The sequence below is a fragment of the Echinops telfairi genome, unplaced genomic scaffold (genome assembly GCF_000313985.2).
Source record: "Echinops telfairi isolate 266 unplaced genomic scaffold, ASM31398v2 ScPeMD7_5592;HRSCAF=6446, whole genome shotgun sequence".
Classification (NCBI taxonomy): domain Eukaryota; kingdom Metazoa; phylum Chordata; class Mammalia; order Afrosoricida; family Tenrecidae; genus Echinops; species Echinops telfairi.
Genome location: NW_022109491.1, coordinates 26,630,322 through 26,655,195, shown reverse-complemented (window position 1 = coordinate 26,655,195; position 24,874 = coordinate 26,630,322). Strand labels below are relative to the sequence as shown.

The 24,874-nt window shown below is 53.7% G+C and overlaps 1 protein-coding gene across 2 annotated transcripts in view; it reads right to left on the bottom strand.

The window, feature by feature from the left end:
* Positions 1-9,536: 9,536 nt before the first annotated feature.
* Positions 9,537-24,874, bottom strand: part of PSMF1 (proteasome inhibitor subunit 1) — a 31,255-nt gene continuing 15,917 nt past the window's right edge. Inside the window, exons 5-8 of one of the 2 annotated variants that reach the window (XR_006680577.1) lie at positions 13,066-13,119; positions 11,982-12,140; positions 11,162-11,587; positions 9,537-10,495 (exon numbers count right to left, since the gene is read on the bottom strand). Coding sequence is in view for 1 of the 2 variants with exons in the window: in XM_004697892.3 (XP_004697949.1) it covers positions 11,536-11,587; positions 11,982-12,140; positions 13,066-13,119 (265 nt within the window). In the remaining variant the exon portion in view is untranslated. Of the gene's footprint in view, positions 11,588-11,981; positions 12,141-13,065; positions 13,120-24,874 lie in introns of both variants that reach the window. The other variant, XM_004697892.3, reaches the window with a different exon arrangement.

Genomic DNA, 24,874 nt, shown 5'->3' with positions numbered 1-24,874 from the left:
CCACTCTGCTCTCCCCCTCATTCACAATGTTATGATTTTTTTGGTCTTTGATGCCTGATACCTGATCCCTTCAACGCCTCATGGTCTCACAGGCTGGTGTGCTTCTTCCATGTGGGCTTTGTTTCTCGGTTAGGTGGCCGCTTGTTTATCTTCAAGCCTTTAAGACCCCAGACTCTATATCTTCTGATAGCCAGGCACCAACAGCTTTCTTCACCACGTTTGCTTATGCACCCGCTTTGTCTTCAGCAATCCTGTCGGGACAGGCTGATGCGCTTCTTCCATGTGGGCTCTGTTGTTTCTCGGCTAGATGGCTGCCTGTTTATCTTCTAGTAGGTGTTTGCTGTTGAGTGACCAAGCGACGTTAACAGATTCCCAGTGCCTGCTGCGCAGCCCAGGGGGTACCCTGGACAGCCACCAAGCCTGTCTCCTCTCTCAGAGCCTCTTCTGCTGGTGAGACTCAGTCATGTTGGAGATGGCATGCTGGACGTGATGGGGAGAATGCATTTGTCACTGAGCCCTGTCATTAGAGCTTGAGGACCCATCTCCTCCCACCCTGCAGCCGTGATTCCACTTTTTGTGGCAGAGGTCTTTGGTGGAGGAAGAAGACGGGGCTCCACCAGCCTTGTCTGAGCCCAGCTAGTCCCAGCAGACCACTTCCCAGTGTTTGGGAGCCAGTTAGTGTCACCCGAGGGCAAAGAGGAGCCCTGATGAAACATTGGGCTGCTAACTGCAAGGTCAGCAGCTCAAAACCACCAGCTGCTCTGAGCGAGACAGATGAGGCTTTCTACTCCCATCAAGAGTTACGATCTTGGAAACCCACAGGGGTAGTCCTACCCTGTCCTATTGGGCTGCCATGAGCCATCATTGACTCGCTTAGTCTCAGAGACCCACAGGGGCAGTTCTGTTCTGTCCTTGACTCTATATGAGAGGATCTAGAGTGCCCAGAGAAGTCAGCCTTTGAAATCTTGGCCTCCATCACCATGCCTGTGCGACTCACCTCCGGCCTCCTACAGTTCTCTAAGCCCCAGGTGCCTGCTGTGTGAGGGCCCACCACCATTGCTCCCTTTCTTGGGATTAAGCATGACCCTCCTGGCCTCCTCCCTGCACACATCCACTCTCATGTTCACTCATTCTCTCGGATCTAGCGCCAAAGCCCAGAGCAGTGGTTTCTGAAGGAAGCCACTTGCCTTCCAAGTCAGGGATTGTTGATAGTTTTTTCTTTTCTCTACAAGTCTTGTCCTCCACTATGAGGGAATCGGGGAACAGGTCTAGCCAGTGAAAGGCACTGGCCTTCTGGTCACCCTTCTCTGTGAGCCCTCAGGGCCAATCACTCCACCTTTCTGCTTTCTCAGAGAAGAGCTGGGGAGTCTTCCACTCTGCCTTCTCCCGGGCCAGAGGGACTCAGGAATGTCGTGGAAGGTTAAGACACAGCGCCCCGCACCTGGAGAGGTCTGCGGGGACGTGAGCAGAAGGGAGGCCCAGAGACGCTGCTCCAGAAGTCGGGATCTAGGAATCTGTCAGGGAGGAAGGGGCCTGGTGGTGCAGAGGTTCAGGTGTTGGGCCCCTAAGCTCCAGGTCAGAAGTTAGGAACCACCAGCTGCTCCTCGGGAGAAAGATGGACCTTTCTACTCCGGTGAAGTGTTCTATCTCTGTTCTGCCCCACAGGGGCAGTTCTACCCTGCCCCACAGGGTCACTCTGAGATGGAATGAGCTTTGGGTTGGGTTTGATCAGGGTGGAGCATGGGATGTCAATGACACTAAGAAGCCAAAGAGATGGCCTCCAGTTGGACCTGGGTGTGTCTCCCGGAGCGAGGGGTTCCCCTGGTGTCCCCAGTAGGTAGGTTTCGGGTGACGGAAGAAGCCTTGTTGAGACCTTGCCCCATGGGGAGTGGCAGTATGCTAGCCTTCCCTGGTTAAGCACTGGGCCTCTTCAGGTTTGGAGAGGAATGGAGCTGGGTAGGATTTAGCCAAGAGGCCCTTCCAGTTACCAAGTGCCCCTCCTTTGGGGAAAGCCAGTGGCCCAAAGGCCAGGGCTTGGCTAAAGGCAGTAGCAACTCTGGCCCTGCTGAATCTTGTCTATGACCCCAGCATCCCTGTTCCTGGATCGGGCGGACCATGCGGAGGGTGGAAGGACTGCTGTTTCCCTCCCCCAGGGCCCACAAGCCCCACTGACAGCGCTCCATCAGTCAGTGTCGGGGGAGTCTGAGTGCCTGAGCACTTCGTGGTCTCTTCAAACCTCTGAGCCTGCTTCCTTTATCTGTGAAAGCGGGGTCTGCTAACAGCCCCTGCCCCATCAGGTGGGGGTGGGGGGGGGCATGGTTCCTCTGACACCCTTAGCACAGTGCCTGGTGCCTCCGAGTGGTCAGCACAGGCTTGCTGCTCTCACCCAATCATTCCTCCCCTTGTTCATGTGCACCTCCTCGGCGCTCGGCCCCGGCCCCGGCCCGAGCACCATGGAGATGCACAGACACTGCCCAGGTTGCATGCAGTGCTGGGTGAGACTGGTGTGTGACAGAGGCATGCTGGGGACAGTGGGGGTGTGTGTGTGCATGCGTGTGCACAGAGAAGGCATTTGATGGTGCCAGGGCCAGAGAAGGCGTTTCTTGAGTAGGGCCCCTCAAGCACAGGGCAGCGTCTGGTGTGGGTGAGAATGGGGAGAAGGAAGGGAGCTCTGGGCAGACAGGAACAGCATGTGCAGCTGCCTAGAGGCATAAAGCATACAGGTCTGTACGGACTGGGGCAGGTTGGCAGCATGGCCTGTGACTCTGTTGTGAGGTGTGGAAGGGAGGCATGTGGAAGGGGCAGGGCACACACGGAGCTGTGGGGTGGCGACAGCCACAGAGCTAAGGCGCTGGGTCTCCACGAGGATTCTGTGTGAGCGCAGCCCCGTGCCTGCTCACTGTTGGCAGTTGTGGTTGCTCTCAAACTGGTGAGTAGGGGGCCTCTTGGGATGGCGGGTATGTTGTAGGGGCCATGCTGGTGCTGGGAGGCCAGGCTGGGGGACTGTGGTCTCCGGCAGCACTCCAGCCTGCTTCTGAGGCTCCAGCTGCATGACCTCAGGCCTCAAGCCTCCCCCCATCTCAGTGGGCCTGTCTTCCTGGGCCTCCGAGCTGCCAAGGTCAAGATGGAGAAGGCTGCTCTCATGGGCCCAGGAGAGGTTGAGTGAGTGGAAGGCCCTAGAGTCTAGCAGGAAAGCTTGTCCCAGGAGAGCAGTAGGGGAGGGGCGCAGCAAGAGAAGAGGCGGCTGTCATGCCAACCCCTCCCCAGATGGCGGGATGTCTGGGTGACAGTGACTTGGGGCTAAGGGCACTCTGAAAATAGGCCACTCCTCTCCTCTGTCATCGCACCTCCCTCTGCCTGGCTGTTTGGTTCTTCTCGGACCCTCCTCCTTCCATGGAAACCACTCCTGGGCATCAGACATGCACAGGTGAGCTGTTCCTGCTGCCCGCTCACCTGCCAGCACCTGACTCTCCTGGATGCCCCCACCTTCCCGAGTCAAAGATGAAAGCAGGGGTCCCCAAACAGAGGCCCACAGGGCTTGGCCGGTGACACGAGCAGACGGAACAGGTGGCAGGATTGAAGGGGGTGTGTGTGCATGCTTCCTCCAGGCTGACTGCTGCCCTGTGGTGGCTGAGCTCGGGGCTGCCAGAGCCGCTGCCTTCCAGGAGCAGCTGGACACTTGGACTTTTCTGTGGGTAAAAGAATGCTAGGTGGGATTATCCCCCTGCCTTAGAATTTCAAATAAGGCCGAAGTTGAGTATCCACCCACAGAGTGTCCAGTGAGATGCCTGCCACCTGCTGGGCTCATGTAGAGCCCCTGCCTTTCTCCCAGGGCTTAATAAGCCAATCAGAACAGACCTTTGTGCCATCCACCTCCACCCAGTGCCAGCAGGGCAGGAGCGAGGTGCCTGAGTCCTCCTCATGAGCGGTCTCATCTCTGTGGCCAGTCACTCGGAATATAGGGCACGGCTTTGAGAAGGGGCCAGGCCTCTGGTCTCCCAGCTGATGGCTGCAGCCCACATGCATGCTGCCCACCGTTCCTGCATGGAACAAAGGCCAGGGCACTGGCTCAGTGCCAGGCACTGCACTAGCCTTTGGCTATTCAGCACTGGGCAGACGCCTAAGGAAAGGGTCCTGGAGCTCAGGGGCATTTGCCAACACGGAGTGTCGCTGACCTGGAGATTTCCAAAGGTGGGAGGCCTCTGGGAGCAGCCCAGGCTGATGGGAAAGGACAAGGGGGGTGCTGGGGCCCCAGGGAGGAAGAAGACAGTCCTGGGACCCTACCTGGTAAACCCGAGGCTGTTGGAGCTGACTGCAGGAGCCCAGCCACCCAGGGCTCCAAGTGCTGATGGAGGGAGCTGAGGGGTGGTACAAGTGCCTGGGCAACCCCTCACACCACTGCAAGGAGGAGATGGGCGGTGAGCCTCTGCTGAGCTGGACAGAGACCTCCACCCCTCAAGGAGGGTCCAGGACAAACTCTACCGTCTCATGTTGCCTCTGGGGGACTCCAGCATTAGTGAAAACCAAGCCTGGTCTGAATTAGAATAAGGAACCCCGCCCCCTACTGTCCCCCTAATCCTGGCCTGCTGAGAGAGACTTGCTTTTTCCCCCTCCCTCCTCTACACCCCACCCCCCTGGAGGTTCCGGAGCCCCAAAAAGGCCAGAGGAGACTTCTGAGTTTGGGACTGGATGAGAGTTGGAAAATTGTCAGTTGGACAATTGGGTTGATTTTGTCAAACCCAAGTGACTGGTTAGTGGTGATGCTGAGTGGTGCGGGGTGGAGCGGATTAGATAGACCTCTGTCAAAAAATTAAACATGGCAGTGCCTGTCCTATCAGTACATCGAATCAGATCGCCCAGTCCATAAAACAGCACGAGTGTTCACTCCGCGGCAGATACTCTTCCAAGCGTTTCTCATCTACCAGCTCACCTAAACCTTACCACAGCCCCGTGCGTGAGGTGGGCGCTGCCATTAACTCCGGTTTCCAGACCAGGGTGCTGAGGCAGCAGCGGGTGAAGGGACCTGACCAAGGTCACACAGCTGGTAAGTAGCAGTTATGATTCAAACTTTAGAACCTGCAGGGCAGACCCGTTGAGGCGTGGTTGTGGATGGATCTGGGCCTGCGGCGGTTTCAGTGTAAGTTGGGAAGCTCTGTGAAGGGAGGAGGGGGTGGGTGGGTGGGGTTTTATGAAGCTCAGGCTCATGGCCCACTTAACCCTGGGACGTCACGGCTAGGTAGGCTCTTGGAGACTGCCGGGTCCACGTGTATCCCATCTTGTAGGTGGGGGAATCCAGTTTCCCTTTTGCGGTAGGGTTGCTGTGGCTCAAGCCTCTTAACCATTCTCTCTTCATTCGCTTCTCACCTGGATGGATGCCCTGGGCACAAAATGCCCCCACCCCCACCCCCCACTGGGACAGAGCTGTATTCCTGGGGGTCAAATGTGGAGGTAGAAGAGGAAGAGGGTGGGGCACCGTCAGGGAGGCAGCACACCTAGGTCCTGGCTCCTGTCCCTCTACCCCTCCACCCCGGAGTGGGCCACCCTGGCTAGGAGAGGTGCAGTTCTGCTTAATCTGGTTGTAGAGCTGACTTTGGGGCCGCTGGGAGAATGTGCGCTGTCCAGGGTGCTGAACCTGCCGGGCGCCCTCTTCCGACTGTCCCTCTGGCTGAGGGGAGATAAGGTGGTGGGAAGGAAGAGAGCCCTCATAGTTTTGTCACTTAGGGACCCATCTGTGGGACCCCCGGTGTTGAGTGGCAATGTTGTGGCGTCCGATCTCTGTGGCCCCGGGCCTCGTGCTCAGCTGCTGTGGACCTGCTTGCTCACCTGTTAAGTAGAGACGAGCTTCACGTGGGGCCAGGCCACAGGACCTTGCTCAGAGGTGAGGTCTTTCAGGCACTCCGCCTCGCTGTGGGCCTAGGGGCCCCTGTGGGATGGCGGTGGTGCTGGTGCCGTGGCTGGAAGGGCTCAGAAACAGGAGGCACCCTGCACACCAGACTGAATCCCTGCCGTCCTGGGGATACACAGCTTTGTTCCTCGCCCAGGTTTGCCCTGACGACTTTCCAGCATCCATCGCAGTTATGCCCAGGCACCAATGCTGCCCCGGGGAGTGGACTGGTGCAGTCCACGGCTGGCAGTTCTACGTAAAGGAGTGCTGACTTTAGAATGAGGCTGGTCCAGGTCCCAGCTCTGGCCCTGCCACCCTGAGAGGGGACAAGCCCAGATGCTTGACGGATGCTGCCGATCGTGCTTGCCTTAGAGCTGTGAGGAGGTCTGTGTGAGGTTGGGAAGGGAAGAACTCAGAAGGCCATGGGCACCAGGCACAAGCTGACTTCCCGAACAGAGAGGACAGCCCAACTTGGCCTTGGGTCCCCACCCTTATCTACTCCACCCTCTGAAACACCCACAGTTACCCAGTCCATCGCCATGGTCGATTCTGACTCATAGTGACTCTACAGGGTTCCCAAGGCTGTAATCTTTACAGAAGATGACTGCCACCTCTTTCTACCTCTGAGTGGCTGATGGGTCCAAACTGCTGACCTGCTGGTTACAGCTGCGCAAGTTAATCTATGCCACCTCAAATACCCGCCCAGACAAAATGTTTTCAGCTGGTCCCTGTCCCAATCCTGGGAGGGGGTGGCAAGTGAGGGTCTGATGCTCTTTCTGCAAAGGAAGAAGTCCACACAGTGGCCCAGGCCTGTCCCACCAGATGCTAAGACCCCTGTTTGAGCTTGAGCAAACAACTAGACCTTCCCAACCCCGTTTTCTGGTCTTACTAACGGGGCTAGGACCTTATTATGGCTTGAAGGTGTGGATGCCAGTTTACAAGGATGCACATGTCTAAGGGCCTATGTAGAACCGTTGAGTGGGGCACAGAGGGTCGTGCTAAGTGTGTGTGGGGACTTTAGATGAGGATGTTCTTGCACGCATCGATCATACATACTGCACTGGGAGCCAGGAGCATGTGGCTGAGCCCTTTGGAGCTGAGGTCCAGGTGAGGGGAGATAAGCTGAAGCTTGTAGACCAGATGCCCATGGACCACCCGCAGAGCTTGCTCAAATGCAGAGGCTCCCTGAACAGGTCTGAGCCCAAGTGTGAGCCTGGCTAGCAAGCTCCCGATGCTGCTGCTGACACTGCAGTCTGAGTCGCAGAGATCTACCCCTTCTCTGTTCTCAAATTTGCCTGAGCATATGAATCATCCCTGGGGGCTCCTGAAGCAGCAGGATTGCGGCTGCTCCCCAGAGAGGTGGAGTCAGGGCATGACTGAGGCCCTCGATGTCTGAAGGTGTGCTTGGAGCAAGCATCTCAGAGATGGCTGGGCTCAGGCTGTGCGCCATGGGCCCGTCTGCGTTAGGGCACACGGGCAGGTACACAAGGGCATTTTACCAGGCTCCCTTGCAGCTAGGTGTTCTCCACCACGAGACGGACACATTTCCCTGAACCTGGAATTTGGAACTTGGCAGCATGAAGGGCATCGTTTTCTTGGTGCAGGTGCAGGCAGTGTTTGGTGTCAGGTGCTGGGATTTCCTGATCCCCAGACTATGGCAATGATGTGTGACCTCTGAACTTTTTGTTTCCAAGAGCTTCAATGGTGTGTTGAACGTAGCAGGGTGCCAGCAGGACAAACCCCTTGGCAGGGCCCACTCCCTCCTTCAGTCCCAGCAGAGTCTCTCCACACCCACCTGGGCCCAGCCTGCCATGGGTGCTCCCAGCCTCTTCTCAGACACACTGCCCTCCACACAGGGACGGAGCCTTCCATGGAGGGGCCCACACACTCGCTCTGCCTGCTAGGGCCTTGCCAGTAGGAGGGTGTCCAGACTTCCTACTGCTGCTCCTTGCCTGCTGAGACCAGTCCTCAGCCATCTGGGTGGGACCACCATCCCTCAGCCTTTGTGAGCCAGCCTCCAGGCAGATTCAGGGTGATGGGGTGGGGGAGTGCCCTGTGACAGCTCATGGGCGAACTTGGGCTGGGGGCTGGGAAAGTCTGCCTTTGTCCTTGGGTGTGAGATGCTGAGTGGCCACACGCCAGCTAACAGCAGAGGCTGGGACCATGCATGCGGGGCGGGCTGGGAGGTCGCTCCCTCCTTTGTTTCTTACAGGAGCTGGCCCACATGAAAAACTGATGGAGTGTGGACCGCTTCCCAGTCTCCTTTCCTGCCAGGGAAGAAGGAACAGACTGTGACAGGCTGTGCAGGAAGCTCTGTCCTTAGAGTGAGGTTCCGTGGGGCTTTTCTAACCGCCGTGGGTCCACAGGTGCTCGCCCTCCAGGAATACAGGAGCGGTCTTCCTGCTCCTATGCACCTCAAAGCTGGACACCCAGGGAAACTGGTGGGTTATTGCTGCCTTTACATTGTGGTGTTAGCGAAGAACTGGAATTGACGATGGACAGCCAGAACGTTCCTTAGGAGAGAGGCCGGCAAGGCGTCATCTCCTGAGTGATGGACATTTCATCAGGAGGGACCGGTTTCTGGAGAAGGACGCTACGTGTGGTGTGGTAGTGTCAGCAGGAAAGAGGAAGGCCCTGGGGGAGACGAACAGGCGCACACATGACACCTTGAAGGACCGGTGCAGAACCAGGCAGTGCTCCTGCTGCTGCACAGGGGCCACCGTGAGTCAGAACTGCCGTGACAACCCCTGATGACACTTTGGACTTGAGACATGCTTGGACGTGGTTCACAACACTCATGGCCGCACCACGGAGCCGATTAGAAGTCCGAGAGAGGAGAATGGCAACTCCAAATCCAGGAGGGAGGTATGTCAAGGAAGCCAAGGCGGCAGTGGTGGTGTGGCCGGCGATGCACCTTGAAGTGGGACCCGTGGTCTACGGTACTTCAGCACCCAAAGACAATGATTTGGGAGCAGGCATTAACTTCCTAGTAAGGGCCCTTGATGAAGAAATGCCAAAACCAAGCAAAGGTAATGAATGCTGGGGATTTCACGGCCCCTGGAAAGGCCAGGAGAAGTTTCCTAGAGATAAGACCTGCTTCTGTGTATCACTCCCATCCAGAACCTTCTCCGGGCAAGGCACACTCCACTCCTCTGCAGCACCTGGCCAGCTTCCGAGAGTGCAAAAAGCAGCATGTGTACCAAACGTGTACACGATGCTCGGAGCAGTGCTGTTCCGGAGTCCAAAATGGAAGTGGCAGGACTGTCCACCAAGTAGCCCTGGGAGGAGGACAGGTGTAGCAATGATCTTTTGCCGTGAGATGGAATGAGGTACTGATGGTGCTACAGGATGTACGGACCCTACACCTGACATAAAAGGGTACGTGCTGCTGGGTTTCACTAACTGAGGAGCGATGTCCTTAGAGATAAGAGGTAGATTCGTGGTTGCCATGGGGAACCAGGAGCAATGTGAATGGTTTCAGGGTCTCTTTGGGGTGATGATGTGTGGGGCCGAGTCAGGGGATGGGCAGGCAGCACTATGGATACACCATAGGCCAGAGTTGCACACAGGAGAAGGGTGAGCTTTATGGTATGTGAACTGCATCTCAAGGAAGGTATTCTTGGAAAAATAAAACTAAGAGGAGGAACAGGTCTTTACGTGCTGAAGTTTATTGTGACGCCTTTCCAACCCTCTGGGTTCCACAGAACGTTTACCTGCAGCAGCCCGGAGGATAAGCATGGCCCAGAACAAAGCAAGCGCTCACTCACAGAGGCCCCATTGACACCCCCAGAACCCATCTACGATGCTCTCGGTGCACAGAATCCCATGCAGGTAGTTCCCAGACCAGTCACTGAACTGTCTGGTCAGAAACAGAATGACGCATGTGGCCACCCAACGGGGCTTCTTTTTGACCCTTTGCTCCCAGAAGATCCAAGTGTCCAATTTCTTGTTTTGCCTTTGACTGAAAGCAGGGTCTCCACCTTCCCTGCTTCTGGGAGTCTTTTAAGTGTGTCCTGTTTTTATGAGCAAATTTCCCCGAGTCCTTCTGGGTACAGATAGGGACCAGTTCCCAGAACAGAAGCTACCGTTCCACCCATGTGCCAGCCTTGTAGGAGAATGACTATGGTGGACCGTGGTGGCCGTCGCTCTGCCTGACCACTGCTGGGTCCTTCTCCGGGGCAGGGATGTTCTGAAGGCTTCCAGTTGGCCGCTCTCCTGTCTCTGGGTCTTTGACTCAGTCGCGTACTTGAGATGGTTTGCTGGAAATACCCAGGGAGTCAGCTCACACTCGCCGCCTGCCCTACCAGGTCCCGCCTGTGCGTTAGTTGAGCTGCCCTGATTCCTCTGCAGTGGGAGCAGGCAGGCAAGCCTAGATTACGGAACACAGGCAGGCGTCTCAGGAAAGCAGGAGGGTAGTTAGTTCCCCGCCTACAGGGAGCAGACTTGTCCCAATTCAGGGGAAGGGACCCATGGTGCAGAGGACCCAACCCTGTGTGAAGCATCGGCTGCCGTGACCAGCAGGCCCTGCAGCTTGCCTCTCAGCCGGTGTTCTATGGTGCTCTCTCCACTCCAGCACAGGCTCCTCACTGACCACTTCTGCTGCGCCTCGGGCTGCAAAGGATCCGGAGAACACCAAGGTCAGGGGGCCTGGACACAGACTTCCAGAATGGGAGCTCCCCGGTGGGCAGGAAAGACATTCCCGGACTGTCTGTAGAGGCAGGGGTTCCTGGCTCCTCCCACAGGATGGGGACCGGGTTCCTGTGCCCTCTGTGTGCCGCGGGGCCGGCAGGCACGGGGCCAAAGAGCCCTGGGCCTGCACTCTTTCCTTCGGCATCCGCTCCTCTGGACTGCCGTACAAGGACACAGGCAGCAGAATGTGCACCCCAGATTTTATGGGTGGGCACCCAGGTCCTACGAGGGAGAGGGACTTGCCAGGTTCACTCAGTTAAGTTGGTAGCAAAATGAGATTAGCCTTCAGGTGTGTTTGCTCCTAAGTTGTCAGGCTGCCACTGGCCAGACCCAGAAAGACGCAGTGGTAGAGCACGTCCTAGTCAGAGTGACGCCCGCTTTCCCCAAAGTGACCACCACCATGAAGGTCATCCTTGTGGCCCCCGGGTTTCTGGTCACTCATTTCCCTCTGGACAGCCAGCCTGAGGCCCTTTGCAGTGATGTCAGGAGCAACAGGCGCCCGAGAAGCAGAAGTGGGCCCTGCGTAGGAAGAGTATTTTCACACCCCCAGCACCCCAGGATTCAAACTCGAAAGCCCCCACCACATACGTGAAAAAGAGAAGTGGGAGACCGGCAACAGGGTTTTTGTATTGACATTTGGTTCTTAAGAATAACATCCAAAATGCGTTCTGTCCTCATAGCGCTGCGCCGGGTCGCGGGTACACGTGGCCGGAGTCTCTCCGGGGAGGTGGGGAGGAGCTGGTGGTGAGAGACGCCTCCCTGGGACCTACACACAGCCAGGTGGCGGGCTGCAGCAGGTGCCGTGGCTCTCGGAGGGGGTGGGGAGACAATCCCAGCCAGCCTGCAAACACATGGATAGGATCCCTGGTCCCCAGCCCACAAGGACAGGGCTGCTGGTCGGGCCAATGGTGGCAGCTCCAGGCGAGTGGAGGGGAGGCTGGGGTGTTACGTCCTCGAGGCCTTCACAGGAACATGTCATCGTAGCCCGGTGGGGGGAGGTGGTCTGGGTTAGGTCTGGAATGGAAAGAGGGGGCTGGTGAGCTGGCATGATGGAGGGGCACACAGGCAAAGGTGACTTTGAGCTGCGGGTGCGAGCCTGCCCTCTGGGCAATGTGCTGGTTCTTGAGGCTTAAGAACCGGGGCTCTTGAGCCAGGTAGCTGGGGTGTGAATCCTAACCCTTCCACTGGTTGGCTGTACCTTAACCTCAGGCCTCAAGCCCTGCAGCTGTGGGACACGGAAACACAACTCTGACATACACACAAGGTTCCATCTGTGCTGTTGAAGGGAGGAGGTTCCCAGGATGGGGAGTCCCTGGGGGGCACCAGGGAGGCCTCAGGCAGAGGCCGGAGGGACCATGGGGGTGGCACTGAGCCCAGACTCTGTCTGGCTCCATGAGAGAAAACTTACCCAGACGGGCTGGTTCCAATGGGCCCAAAGGGGTCAAAGCGTGCTCCTGGGGGCACTGCGCCGGGAGGAAGCCGGTTTGGGAGGCCTGAGGACGGGTCAATTAGTGCTCTGGGGAAGCCAGATCTCAGGGGGTCCACGATCATGCCACCTCGCCGACACCTGAGGCAAGGAGACAAGGGTGAACCGCTGTGGCGAGAAGCCACCCCTGGCAGTGAGCAGGGTAAGGCTGCACCACGGATGCCCGGGATGCCTGTTCTGACTGCTACAGGCACGCTGGCATGGGCGGCTGCTGGTGCCAGCGGGAGATGGGAAGGAGCCAGTATACAGTGTGCACACCTGTCCTGGCCCACGAGCCCGCACCTGCAGTTTATCTGATTCCCAAGTGCACAAAGTTCACATGCCTGCTAAGTCCTAGGCCTGAGGGGACAAGAATTCAGCAGGCTGATGCAAGGCCATCAGGAGGCTCTACTTGGTGTTCCACTTGAGGGCTGTCTGTCTGTTTTCCCTCTCTTAAGGGGTCACTGGATCACCCCAGTCTGGTTCCCGAGGGAATTTTTTTCCCACGGAGGTCACAGACCTGACCTTATGGACTGAGGCCACTGCTCAAGGTGTGCTGTCAACCCACTGACGTGGGGCTCTCTGCAGCAGGTTGCTAAGTGTAGTTTGAGAAGTCAATGCAGAGACCAGGCTGTGGTCACTGAGGGGTGAGAGCGGGAACCACAGTGAGAAATGGGGCTTTGGGACCGCCCTGACCATGGGAGGTCACCTCTGAATTGCTGTGCATGGCCCAAAGGTCTGGAGCCCGTCAAGCTACACCTGATCAATCTTGTTGTTGGCCTACCACCCCACAGTCCCTGCCTGGCTAGGAGAGGACAGAGGAGCGGCCCGCTGGGCTCGCTCGGCACCCTCTCACCCAGAGCCTGCCTCTGCGCATGGCAGCCGAGTCAGCAGCAACTGTCCCAGCCGCTCAGCTCCGGCTTTCGGTCCCCGAGCAAGTGACGAAGTGCTCTAAAATTAGCGGATGAGCTCGGGCTGGCGAGGCCGAGAGCAGGCTAGCTTGCTGTCACCTCCCGGCAGTACTCACCCAAAGGGGTCCAGGTCCTCTCCCCCGACAGAAAATGGACCCAGGGGATCACGCCTGAAACAAACAAGGGACAATTAGCCAAGTCCCAGAGCAGCTGGGCGCCTGGGATCCCCGGGGTCTGTGTCTGACACCTGTGGGGAGGTCACAAATGCATTGCCAAGTGTGGGGGACAGGGAACTCCAGACATGAGCCCATTACATGAGGGAGGGATCTTACACAGAGGGTCCTGGCATAGATGAAGGATGTGACATTAGAATGGCAGCCAGGTGGCAAGAGGAGGGTGAATAGGAGATTCCTTCTGTGGTACAGTCGCTATGAGATGGAGCCAATTGAAGGCCCCTGACAATAACACACACACACACACACACACACACACACACACACACACACACGCTTCAAAAAGTTCATGGACAAATAGAAAATGAAAAGATATTGCAATTCCCCCCCACAAACTTTCTGAAGCCCCCATTGTCCAATGTTGGTGTGTATTGTATACCTATCACTATAGCGCTTAACATATGTAAATAAGGTCTCGTTAATATAATAGCACAGCTATCTGCTTCAGTTCAAGACCCCATTGGAGAGCCTCAAACCATTATCTCAAGATTTTTTTTCATACCCTATCCGGAACCAATTTTCACCCTCATTGAAAATGCAGGAGTGAAGAGCAAAAACCGAATGCACAGCAATTTTATCTACAAAGTAATGGATTATCTGTATTTATTTTTCAAAATCTTTATACATCCGTGTAGTCTTTTGATCTAGTAATTTTGCTAGACTCCATCCTAAGGAAAGAACACAGAGATCAATATCGCCCCAAGACATTAACCAAGGCAGCTGGGCCGGCCTTCTGGGCCGCTAGGTCCACGAGGACGCTGCATGGGGACGTCCGACGTCTAGACATGCTTCCGCTCATCCAGACCGGTGACTGCCAGGAGCCCAAGAAGTCAGGGGGTCAAACAGGTGTAAACGAAACTAGGAAGAACGGACTGAGAATGCAAACAAGGGAGGATTGCTCCTGGCTGGTGAGCAAGCTTATTTCCTCCCCTCCCCCAGAAAGGATGTGTATTTTATTTACGATAAAAAGAGTTAGCAATGTTTAAAGAGTGCTTTAAGAGTTCCTTCACCTGACAGTTCTAGGGCACAGGCAGATAGATCCCTGCAGACCTTAGGGAAGCTTGCACATGGCAGCTAATCTGAGCTTCCAGGTAAGAAGCTGTTAATAATAGTGCTGGGAAAGGATCCAACAGAGACGCTTTCCAGTCAGTCCCACCTGCTGGGTGGAGCAGGCTCTGACATCTAGGTGCATGTGGCTGGGCTTGCAAAGGAAGGAACATTTCCTGCTCCAGAGTGAACGTTGGTTCACGGAGCCGGGAGGCAGTTTCTGAAACCTTCCAGCATTCTGCCTCCAGACAGACCAGATGGTGCCAAAGGGCAGCCAGCACCTCCCTTGACCTTGGACGCTTCTTACAGAGCAGCAAGTCAGGGTCTACCAGTGGCTGTTAAAATGCCCAGGTGAACAGAGCCTTGACGGCTCTGCAAAGATCCACCATTTTTACTTTTCTCCGCTGGGCCAGAGAGAGAGAATGTATGTGTGTGCGTGAGATGATCAGAGTGCAGCCGGTGCCTCATGCATCGAGGACACACTTATAGCCCATTTAACAATAAACGCTACAGGGACCTGGCTCCCGCCCCACAGCCCTCAGCCAAGTCCCAGGCCCTCACACCCCTCAGGTATATGTTGAGGGGGGGTCCTTGGGGTGTACAGAAAAGGTGATGTTTGTACATGAGCTCAGAGATCACGTCCTATACTTCATCTGGTAACCTGAAGGCAAGACTGTTCCGCGATTTCCATCACCTGGAAAACTGCTGGGCCGGGCCCCTGGAGAGCCCTGGCAGCTTAGTGGGTTACGAGCTAGGCTGCGGACCAGTTTGAAACCACCCAGTCCTGTGGGAGAAATGTAAGGCTTTCTACTCTCATAGAGTCTGGAGTTGGGGCCCACGGAGGCCCACATGTCCCAGCTCCAAGAGGGGTCTCTCAAAGGGATCTGCGGGTGATCTTGACAATTCAGTTCCCTCCCATGTGCTCCCCTCCCTGCTGAAACTTGTTTCCTGCACTGCAGCCTTTCTCCTCCTCCTCCTCCTCTAGGACCTGGAGGGCTCCCATGTTAGACCTTCTACGAGACGTCCCTGAGATTGTGTTTTAAAAGGATATTTTGGTTGTTGCTGGGACAGGTTAACTTCTATGGGTCTATCTTTTGAGCTCACTGACACCTTCGCTACCTGGGTGCTGCCGCCAGCAAACACCACAGCCGGGTGGTCCCGCCCCCAAGGACGCCTTCCGTTTGGGCAGGGTCACTTTAGAAGAAGGTCTTCCATGGTCTCCCTGAACTTCCTCCCAGGAGCTTCTGACTGTGCTAGGCTGGCAGGTGCATTGGCCTCTACGATCACATGTCAACTGCCTCCCTCCCCCTTGTGTGTGGCCCCTGGTCTAGGCCCTTTCTAGTTGCTACCACTCAGGTGTGATTAGGTCTATAAGCTACCACTCAGGTGTGATTAGGCCTATAAGCTACCACTCAGGTGTGATTAGGCCTATAAGCTACCACTCAGGCGTGATTAGGTCCATAAGCTACCACTCAGGTGTGATTAGGCCTATAAGCTACCACTCAGGCGTGATTAGGGTTAGGGATTCTGGCAGGATACATGAACATAACGAGAGAGAGGCTCTTTGGAAGAGACTGGGGCCCCAACACATTTTGGGGAAGGCCCTAATTCAACTTGCTACCTGGCTTTCCTTGGCCACCTCCATTCAGCTACTGATTCACCGGGGTTCCAGGCGTCTCTTGTCATTTGCAGTTCTAAGACTCCCATTTGGCTTTTCTCTTCTAGCTTCGATCTGCCCATTGGGCTTCAAGCCCGGCGCCGTCCCTTCCTGGGCACTTTTACGATAGCTGCTGGAAGTCTTCTCAGACAACCTGCAGCGTCTGTCTGTGCCGTCTTGGCAGCGGTGTCTGCTCTCGGTGAGCAGGCGCTTTCTGCAGTCTTCATATGCTTGGTACTTTTGGGTTGCATCCCTAGCCTTTTGCACGCTGCTTTGAGGCTCTGGGAGGATGTTATTGTTTTTGTTTTCGTAGGGAATCAGGCCCCAAGTTCCAACCAGCCTTCTATGAATTTTTGCTTCCATGTGAGTTTTATTTTCAAAGCCTTTCCAAGTACTGGTTGGAACTGTGCCAGAGGGGTATTACCCAGTGGCCAGCCTGGGACCTTGGTGGCAAGCTGTCTATGCCCAAAGTCTTTGGTGAGCTATTTCCGCTTAGATCCATGATGCCCAGCTTGGAAGGGGTGGGGAGGGGGGTTGAGGCCGCAAGCTTATAAACAACTCTCCCCATCTCTCTGGTCTCCTCCTTTTCTTGAGGCCAAAGCCCCACCCCCAAAGTCCCATTTGATTGTCTTTTGGTGAATAGATCCTACAAAACACACCCCCATATAACACGTTCTACACAAGATGCTCCGTGGCGATGGTTGCAGTCTACACAGCTGGCCACTTCCCTCATTCCCATTCCAGCTGTTTCCCTCCCGTCGGCTCCTTCGCTGCCCTCGCACTGCTCATCTGTGCTGGAGAGTAACTGCCGTTCGGTCTGAAGCACACGGCAGCAGTGCAGGCCTGCAGGCTTGGAGCTGACCCACACTTTGGGGAGAGTTTCCCTTTAACGTTCTTAATAATGTTCCAACTATGCCTTTGGCTTTCACGGATTCCTCTGCACGTATATTCAGCATCTTCCCAAGTGGTCCACCTCTGCTGTCAACATTTTATTGGCTATTAGACATTTTAATTTTTAATCTTTTAATACTCAAGTGAAGCAACCTAAAACCGGCTTCATCTTCTACTACTGATGTGTTCCTGGCGTGTAACTATAAATCATGCTGTGATCAGTATCTTTCATGCACATGGCTTTTTGTATGTTTGAGAGTGATAGTTTAGCCTATGCCCACAGTTGGTTATGTGGTACACAGACGGAAAGGAGCTGTGTCCAGGAGGGTCAAATGATTGGGCCAGGGGTGGGAACTGTCTGCCCGAGGGCTGTACAGGAGCTGAGACATCAGCACCACCAGCTAACACTGCGCGTCTCACTGAAGAGAAGCCGCTCTGGTCATTCCCTTAGTAACGGAACGTTTGACCAGGATGGCCTGTAAATGTTTCCCAATGGCCCGTGGCAGAAAAAAGGCTCCCTCCCCCTGATGTATTGAGATCTGGATCCTTCAAGCTGGTGATTTTGAGTCATGTAGTAAAAGGATGAGGACTTGGGGGATTCTGAGGGTGTGTGTGGGGTGGGGTGGGGAGGTGGGGGGTGGTAGTAGTGAATGAATTTTGCATTTGGTAGGGATGTGAATGTTTGGGTCTTAGTTGGTGAGCTGTGGTAGACAAAATTTCTAGGACTGCCCCCAAGATTTTAGGCCCTTTATAATCCTAAGAGCCCATGAATGTAATGAGAAAACACTCCCGTGATTCTTTAATATTATATAGCAGAGCTGATCTAAAAAAACCAGCAACTCCAGACTCACCCCATAGGGCAGGGTGAGTGCCCTTGTGGGTGTCAGAGACTGCCGTTCTTTATGGGAGTAGGAACCCTCATCTGTCTCCCGTGGAGCAACAGGTTTCGAACTGCTGATCTTGAAGTTAGCAGCCCAATGAGAAACCACTATGCCCCAGGCGTCCGTGCTGATCTTAAGAGAGGAGACTATGTGGATGCACCAGCCTGACCATAGGGGTTCTGAAAAGCAGAGACCCTCTCTGGCTGGCCGCAGCAGAGGAAGGCAGAGGGGGAGCGTCAAGCATGGGAAGGGCCGACGGCATCACGGCTGGCTTGGAGGACAGGAGGCGGGAGAGAAGGGAGGTGAGGAGCTGAGAGGATTCCCCGGCCAACAGCCAATGAGAAACAGGCACCTTCCTCAGTCTTACAACCACGAGGAACCACATTTGGTGAGCAACCCTAACAAAACGGCAAGTAAATTATTTCTTCAGAAAGGCATGTAGCCCAGCCGGGGCTTCAACTTTGGTCTTGGGATACTCTGAGCAGAGTCCCGCCGAGCGAGGCCTTCCATAATCCCGACCCACAGACCTTCGTGGTAATAAACGGGTGTAGGTTTGAAACCTCCACACTTGTGTTAATTCGTTCTGCAGCAATCAAAACCCAACACACAGGCTGTACCCAGTTTGCCTAGTCTACTTGCTTTATCATTTGAGCTCAATTAGCTTACAGGTGCTACGGGAAGGTGTTTTTTAAGTACTTTTTTAAAAAAATGAGATTAACTCCTGGCATTGGCAAAGGAAATGGCATTGAAATATGGTGGGAATGCTAACTAATCCAGCAGCTGGGCATATGCTAGGTACGTATCAACATTACAAAAACCAGCACCAAGCACTTAGGCTAAAAACAAACCCACTTGTATCATCCCTTGATTCCACCCCACCCCTCCAAATCAGGTCATATCCATCGTAACGTCCTGTTGGACACCCCTTCAACTATACTCCAAATCCATCTACCTGTGTGCGCCTCGGAACCTGGCCGGCACTTCCCGTTTCCACAGCTGTCCCTCTGCTGTCCTTTTTCTGCAGACAGGCCAGAGGGATTCGCTGTTGAAGTTGACTTTGAGACTTTAAGACTTAAAGATTTAAGACTTCACAATCAGTATGAAGCCTCTCCTCCTTTAAGCCACCATTCCTTCCCTTGCCCCCCGGCTCTCCTTGAACTGGCCTGTGCTCCCCTTTCCAGTCTCCTCTCTCAGCCCCACCCCGGCTTACTGTGTCCCAGGCACAGTGGCCTCCTCTGTGTTCCAGCAACCATCCACCCCATGGCTGCTCCTTTCTCAGGCACCTGCTGGTACAGTGTGTGTCCAAAGGGAGAAAGGCTAATAATGGCTGAGTCCTGTTCTGAGAAGTGTGAGCTGTGTTGCTTTGAGCAAGTTGTTTAACCTGTGCCTTAGTTATACAATTTAAAAAATAAGTGAATGAATATGTATTCTTAAAGTTTCTATTTTAATTTCTAATATGTTAAAAATAATCAAATTTCAAAACCAAACTCACTGCCATCCATTCGATTCCTATTCATAGCGATGCTACAGGACAGTGTAGAACTGCCCCTGTGGTTTCTGAGACTGTAACTCTTTACAAGAGTAGAAAGCCTCCTCTTTCTCCTGTGGAGCAGCTGGTGGTTTCAAACTGCTGACCTTGCAGTGAGCAGCCCAACACGCAACCCGCTGTGGCAACAGGCCTCCTCAATCTGGTAAATAGTGAGAGAAACAGTCGCTCGGTGGGGTCCTCTATAATATCATGTAAGTGCAGGAGCACTTCTGAGACCAGTTTGAGATCTGCTGACATAAGGAATATAGTTCAAGAAAGTAACAGGAAACATATATATATGGATAGATGTTTTTAACTGTACTCTTTATAATTTAAAAAAATGGAAATGCTTGAACTCGTTGAGGTTAGGCAAACCATAGCAAAGATGTGAAATAATACACAGATGCCAAACACGGCATGTTTACTCCTTCAGCAAGTGGACTATGCCGTTTTCAAGTGAAATACGGAACGGAAAACTGGAGACTTAAAAAAATACACACAGAGCTAGACACTGGCCAAGATTAAAAATGAATTTGTTGTCAGTTGCCACTAATTTATTCCAATTCCTGGACACTCCCTGTGGACAGAGCAGTTTGTGAGGCTCCGAGAGAGCCCCCCAGGCCTGGTGCCAAAGCACCTCTGGGTGGGCTCGAAGTCTAGAGCTTCGCCTGTCACCCGAAGACGCTAGAAGTGAACTGAAAATGATTATACATAGGAGCAGGAGAGTTGGTGGTGTAGTGGTTATGTATTGGGCTGTGATCTACAAGGTCAGCAGTTCGAAACCACCAGTCATTCCTTGGAAGAAAGAGGGAGAATTCCTACTCCCATAAATAGTTAGTCTCCGAAACTCACAGGGGCCAGTCTCCCTGTCCTCTGGGGTTGTGAAGAGTCGGCATGGGTGCAATGGCAGTGAGTCTGGCTTTTATACGTAAGAGCCCAATTTATATGTAAGAGCCAAATTTGTAGCTCAGGATTGGTTTGCAGCAAAGCTGGTTAAGCAAGGACGAACTGGTCTTGCCACACAGGAGATAGGGTTTGGGACACACAGTCTCCTTGCTGGCTGCCTGCGGCTTGGATGAAACACCTTCCTTACAGATGGGTCCTCTCCAGTTCTACAGAGCTCAGGAGGGCAGACCCACTTCCATGTCCCCCTCTCTGCTCCGCTCCAGTGGGCTGTCCTCTCCAGCCATCCTCCAGCCTAGAAGCAGCCAGCAGAAAACCACAGAAGCCAGGTCCTTAGCAAGTTCTGGGCACGGCTCTTTCTGTGTTTGCTCCTCCAGGCTGTGAGGTGTGGGTCCGCAAGATAGGGGTGTGGGGAGTGTGAGGATGGTGGTCTGGGGAGGGAGGCAGAGGCTGGCACTTCCTGTCAGGGCACCAGTCAGGGTGGAACAGTGCTGGGGCGTGGGGTGGGGGACTCAGGGATAGGTAATTAACACCCATGCAGCAGCCAAATGGGCCAGCTGCTGGGAGCTCCCCCTCCTCCTTCCAGCCCTGCAGCCACACCGCTATATTCTGCATTTGAGGGGGACACAAAAAGGTGAAAGAGTGAGTTGTCTGGTTGCTGAGCAACACGGGGGCGGCTATAATAAAGGCCTCGGTGTGTTGTGACATGTGCTGACAGAAGAGGGGCAGGCACAGCAGTGAGCAGAAAGGGGTAGAGGCTGTGAGGGAACTATAGTGGGAAGAGCTATCAGGCTAGCGAAGTCCCATGTGGTTGACAAAAAGCCCAAACTTTAGGCCTCTTTTCCCAGCTATCTCCTCCCTGAGTCAGCATGCGTGAGAAGGACCTAATAGAGAGGCCAGGGGCTGGGTTTTCTCTGTGGCCAGTGCACACAACAGAGCTAATGCTGCCCAGAGCCCAGGTGGACTAGTGGTTATGTGTTGGGCTGCTAACTGCAAAGTCAGCAGTTCAAAACCACCAGCCACTCTGTGGGAGCAAGATGAGGCTTTCTACTCCCATAAAGAGTTAACAGTTTCAGAAACCCACAGAGACAGTCCTACCCTGTCCGTCCTATAGGACTGCTATGAGTTACCACCGATCTGTTGGCAGTGAGTTTAGTCTGGTTGTGGGAATGCCGGAGTGGGAGTGAGCAGACCAAGCGTCCAATTCAGAGCCTCCAGCAGGATGAGCCCAGGGAATGATGACCCCCACCTCCCTGAAGCCTCGCTCCTGCCCCCCGTAAAGCGGCAATGCAGCGACTCTTCTTGGGGGAGCCTGGACGACTCCCTAAGTGGCACCTGGCTCAGCAGGCAACACATAAGTGAGCAGCCTTGATGAATGGCGGTCAAGGGTGGACACAGAGGACATGCCGTGCAGGGCCTGGGCTGGAGCACCCACTGCCCCTCGGCGACACACCTACTCCGTGGCCCCACTGTCTTTGTTGGGGGTGAGATGAGATTGACCCAACGTCTTGCGTTGATGCCGATTCACAGGATGAGATTAGGCATTAAAAAGCAATAAAACAAGGTTTCTCTTTGTGGGGGACCCTCCACTCGCTACCCTATCAGTCTGTTCTCACCCCTGCTTGCTACCCAAACAGAATCCATGGATCTACATTTATTACGCAGTGAGCTCAACATAGGGGGCCCGCCATCAAATTTAATCCTAAGAAATTTCCGAGTCAGCTACAATTGTTCCCAAGGTGCAGCTCAAGAAACGGAGGCTCTCAAACGTCCAGTGTTCTCACCGAGAAGCAGGTCACACAGCAAGGGAAGGTTCTGAGCTCAAGCCGCAGCTCCAAGGCCAGTACTCCTGACTGCCGGGGAATACGCGCGCTCGTGTCTCTCTCTGACCCGGGGTTGGGGGAGGGGAGGAGGGGAGGGAAACAAGTTGAGTATGGAGGGCTGGCCAGGTGGGCCCTTTTGTCTGACCTGCTCCAACCCCCCAGGCTCTTCGGCCAAATGGTGCTCCCGCATCAGAATCCTTCGGTGCCTTTCCACTTAGGGCAAAGCTAGGACTTTCAAAAGAACAGCAATTACACAAAAAGCTCCATCTCACATTCATAACATCAACTCATGTAACAGGTACAGCTCAGAGGCTTGTAGTATGTTCACACAAGTGTACAGTCGTTAGCACAGTCTAATTGTGGAACACGTCACCGCCCCCAAAAGACACCCCGTACCCATTAGCAGTTACTCTCATGCCTGCTCTTCAAATCCTACCCCCGAGGCCCTAGCAACTACGAAGAGACTTTCTGTATCCATTCTGGACACGTTACATAACGAGAACCACACTAGCATCATGTGGTCTTTGTGTCTGACTTTTCAGTTGGCACCAGGTTTTCAAGATGGACCAGGTGACCGCATGTATCAGTACTTTGTTCTTTTTTTAAATTGTCAGACAATATTCCATTGCATGGGCAGGGTCGCTCCACTCGACAGCACTCAGCAACACCCTCGTCACCCTGCTAATCCGTTCATCAGGTGGGGCACATGAGGGCAGCTCCCATTGCTCGGCTCTGAGGAACGCTGCCGCTGGACGCTCCATCCCTGTGCGCTGGGGACGGGCGTGGGAACAAGCAAGCACTGCCTCGTGCCGTGGCCTCACGTGCGTTTCTCACACGGTGAGTTGGATCTGGCTCAAAAGCCCCAGGCTTGGTTTTTCCTTTTGAATGGAAGCCGCAGCCAAACCTGTTCTTGGCACAGCTGATGAGAAATTCTGTCATTTGGGATGGCAACTCTGTCCTGCATTCTTATAAAAAGGAAATCAAGTGGCTCTGGAATGCAATTTCCATCTGCACAGGAAGCATCCTGTTACCAGTAGTTGATTGTGGATGTGTGGAATTATGATGTTAGAAACACCAACAGAGAAAAGGAAAGTAATGCACGGTCACGTTTACGGTCCTTCAAAGATCAAGCAGAATTCTCCTCTCGGCCCGGCACCTCGTTCAGATCTCGAGGCACCGCGGCAGGTTCAGACCCCTTCTTCACAAGCTTGATCCCTGAGGATGACTGACGTATGAGATGGGCAGAGGGGCCATGCTGAGGAGTGTCTTTCCCCAAAGGCAGAGCCGCGCACAAAGCGTGTTGCTGGGGGACGGGAGGAGTGGGAAGAGGCAGCGTGAGCTCAGAGGCTGGCTTTTTGTTTAATGGTGACCACCTTTTTTCCAGTGCTGGTTTTCAGCCATCTGTACAGCTTCATTTGCTCATTTTTAAAAGATTTACCTTTGTGGTTGAGTTGCTGTTCTTTATTCTACACATACATCTCATTAGATATATGATTCCTAAATATTTTCCCTCATTCTATGGGTGCTCTGTTCACCTTTTGGCTGGTGTTTGAAGCATATAAGGTTTTACTTTTGATAAAATTGAACTCATCTGATTTTTCTTTGGTGGCTTGTACTTTTGGTGTCATATGTAATGAGCTAACCCAAGGTTGCAAAGACTTACAAAGACTTACGAGGGGTACCCCCACAAAAACAAAACAAGACAAAAACAGAATAAAGCTCCGCTGGGCGGTTTCGTGGTCCGCATTTTTCCTGTTAGGTGAGCATCGAGCAACTCGCTCTGAGTTGGTGCACCCAGTGGTGTCGGTGCACCCAGTGGCATCGCCTGAGAAGATTCTCTCTGGTCACAGTGAATTTTTCGTAAAAGCAGTTTCGCTCAAACCTCACTTTTAGTGATGGCTGATTTAAAAGAATAGTGTGCAGCTGTGAAATTTTGTTTCGTGCTCGGGAAAAATGCTGCAAAAACTGTTGAAATGTTGCACACAGAATATATGGACAGCACTATGGGAAAAACTCAAGTGTACGAGTGGTTTTCTCATTTCAAAAATGGTGAAATGCCGATTGATGACAAATCTCATTCTGGACATCTGTCAACTGTCTGAACCGATGAAAATGTGGACTTGTAGTGCATTTGGAGTTCATTCCACCAGGTCAGACTGTTATTCAAGCTTTCTATTTAGAGGTCCTGAGAAGATAGCACAAGAGTGTGTGACAAAAAAGATCCGATTTGTGGCAGACAGGGGACTGGTTTTGCCACCATGACAATGCACCTGCTCACGCAGCCATCTCAGTGTGCCAGATTTTGGAAAAAACCTGCATGCCTCTCTTGCCCCACGCACCTTACTCACGTGGCCTCACTCTGTGCACTTCTTTCTGTTTCTGTGAAAGAAGAGGGACATGAAAGGACAGCGATTTGACGACATGGAAAAAATGAAGAGGAAAACAAGGGAGGTGCTGTCAGCCATCCAAACAGATGAGTTTGAAAAATGCTTCCAAGAATGGAATTGCAGATTTGACAAAGGTAATAAATAATGGCGAGTACTTTGAAGGTGATAAGGTTGTTTTGTAAAAAAGTTTAAATACATAACTTTGAAAAAAAAATCCATTGGTGGGGTATCCCTTCGTAATCCTCTCTTAAACATTTTATAGTTTTAGCTCTTACATTTGGGTCTACGGTCCATTGCAAGTTCGTTTTGCAGGTAGTGTAAAGTAGGGGCCCGATTTAGTCATTCTGCACGTGGCTGCTCAGTTGTCCCAGCACCATTCAGACTGTTGTGCTCTATTGAATTGTCTTGGTGCCCTGTTGAAAAGCCATAACCCTTCCTCCCCCCACTACCAGGACCCCAATTCTGCCTTGCAGATCTGGCTAGACCAGATGATGCACAGCGGTACAGATGGGAATTGAAAACGCAGGGAATCTAGGACAGATGAACCTCTCAGGACCAGGGGTGACAGTGGCGAT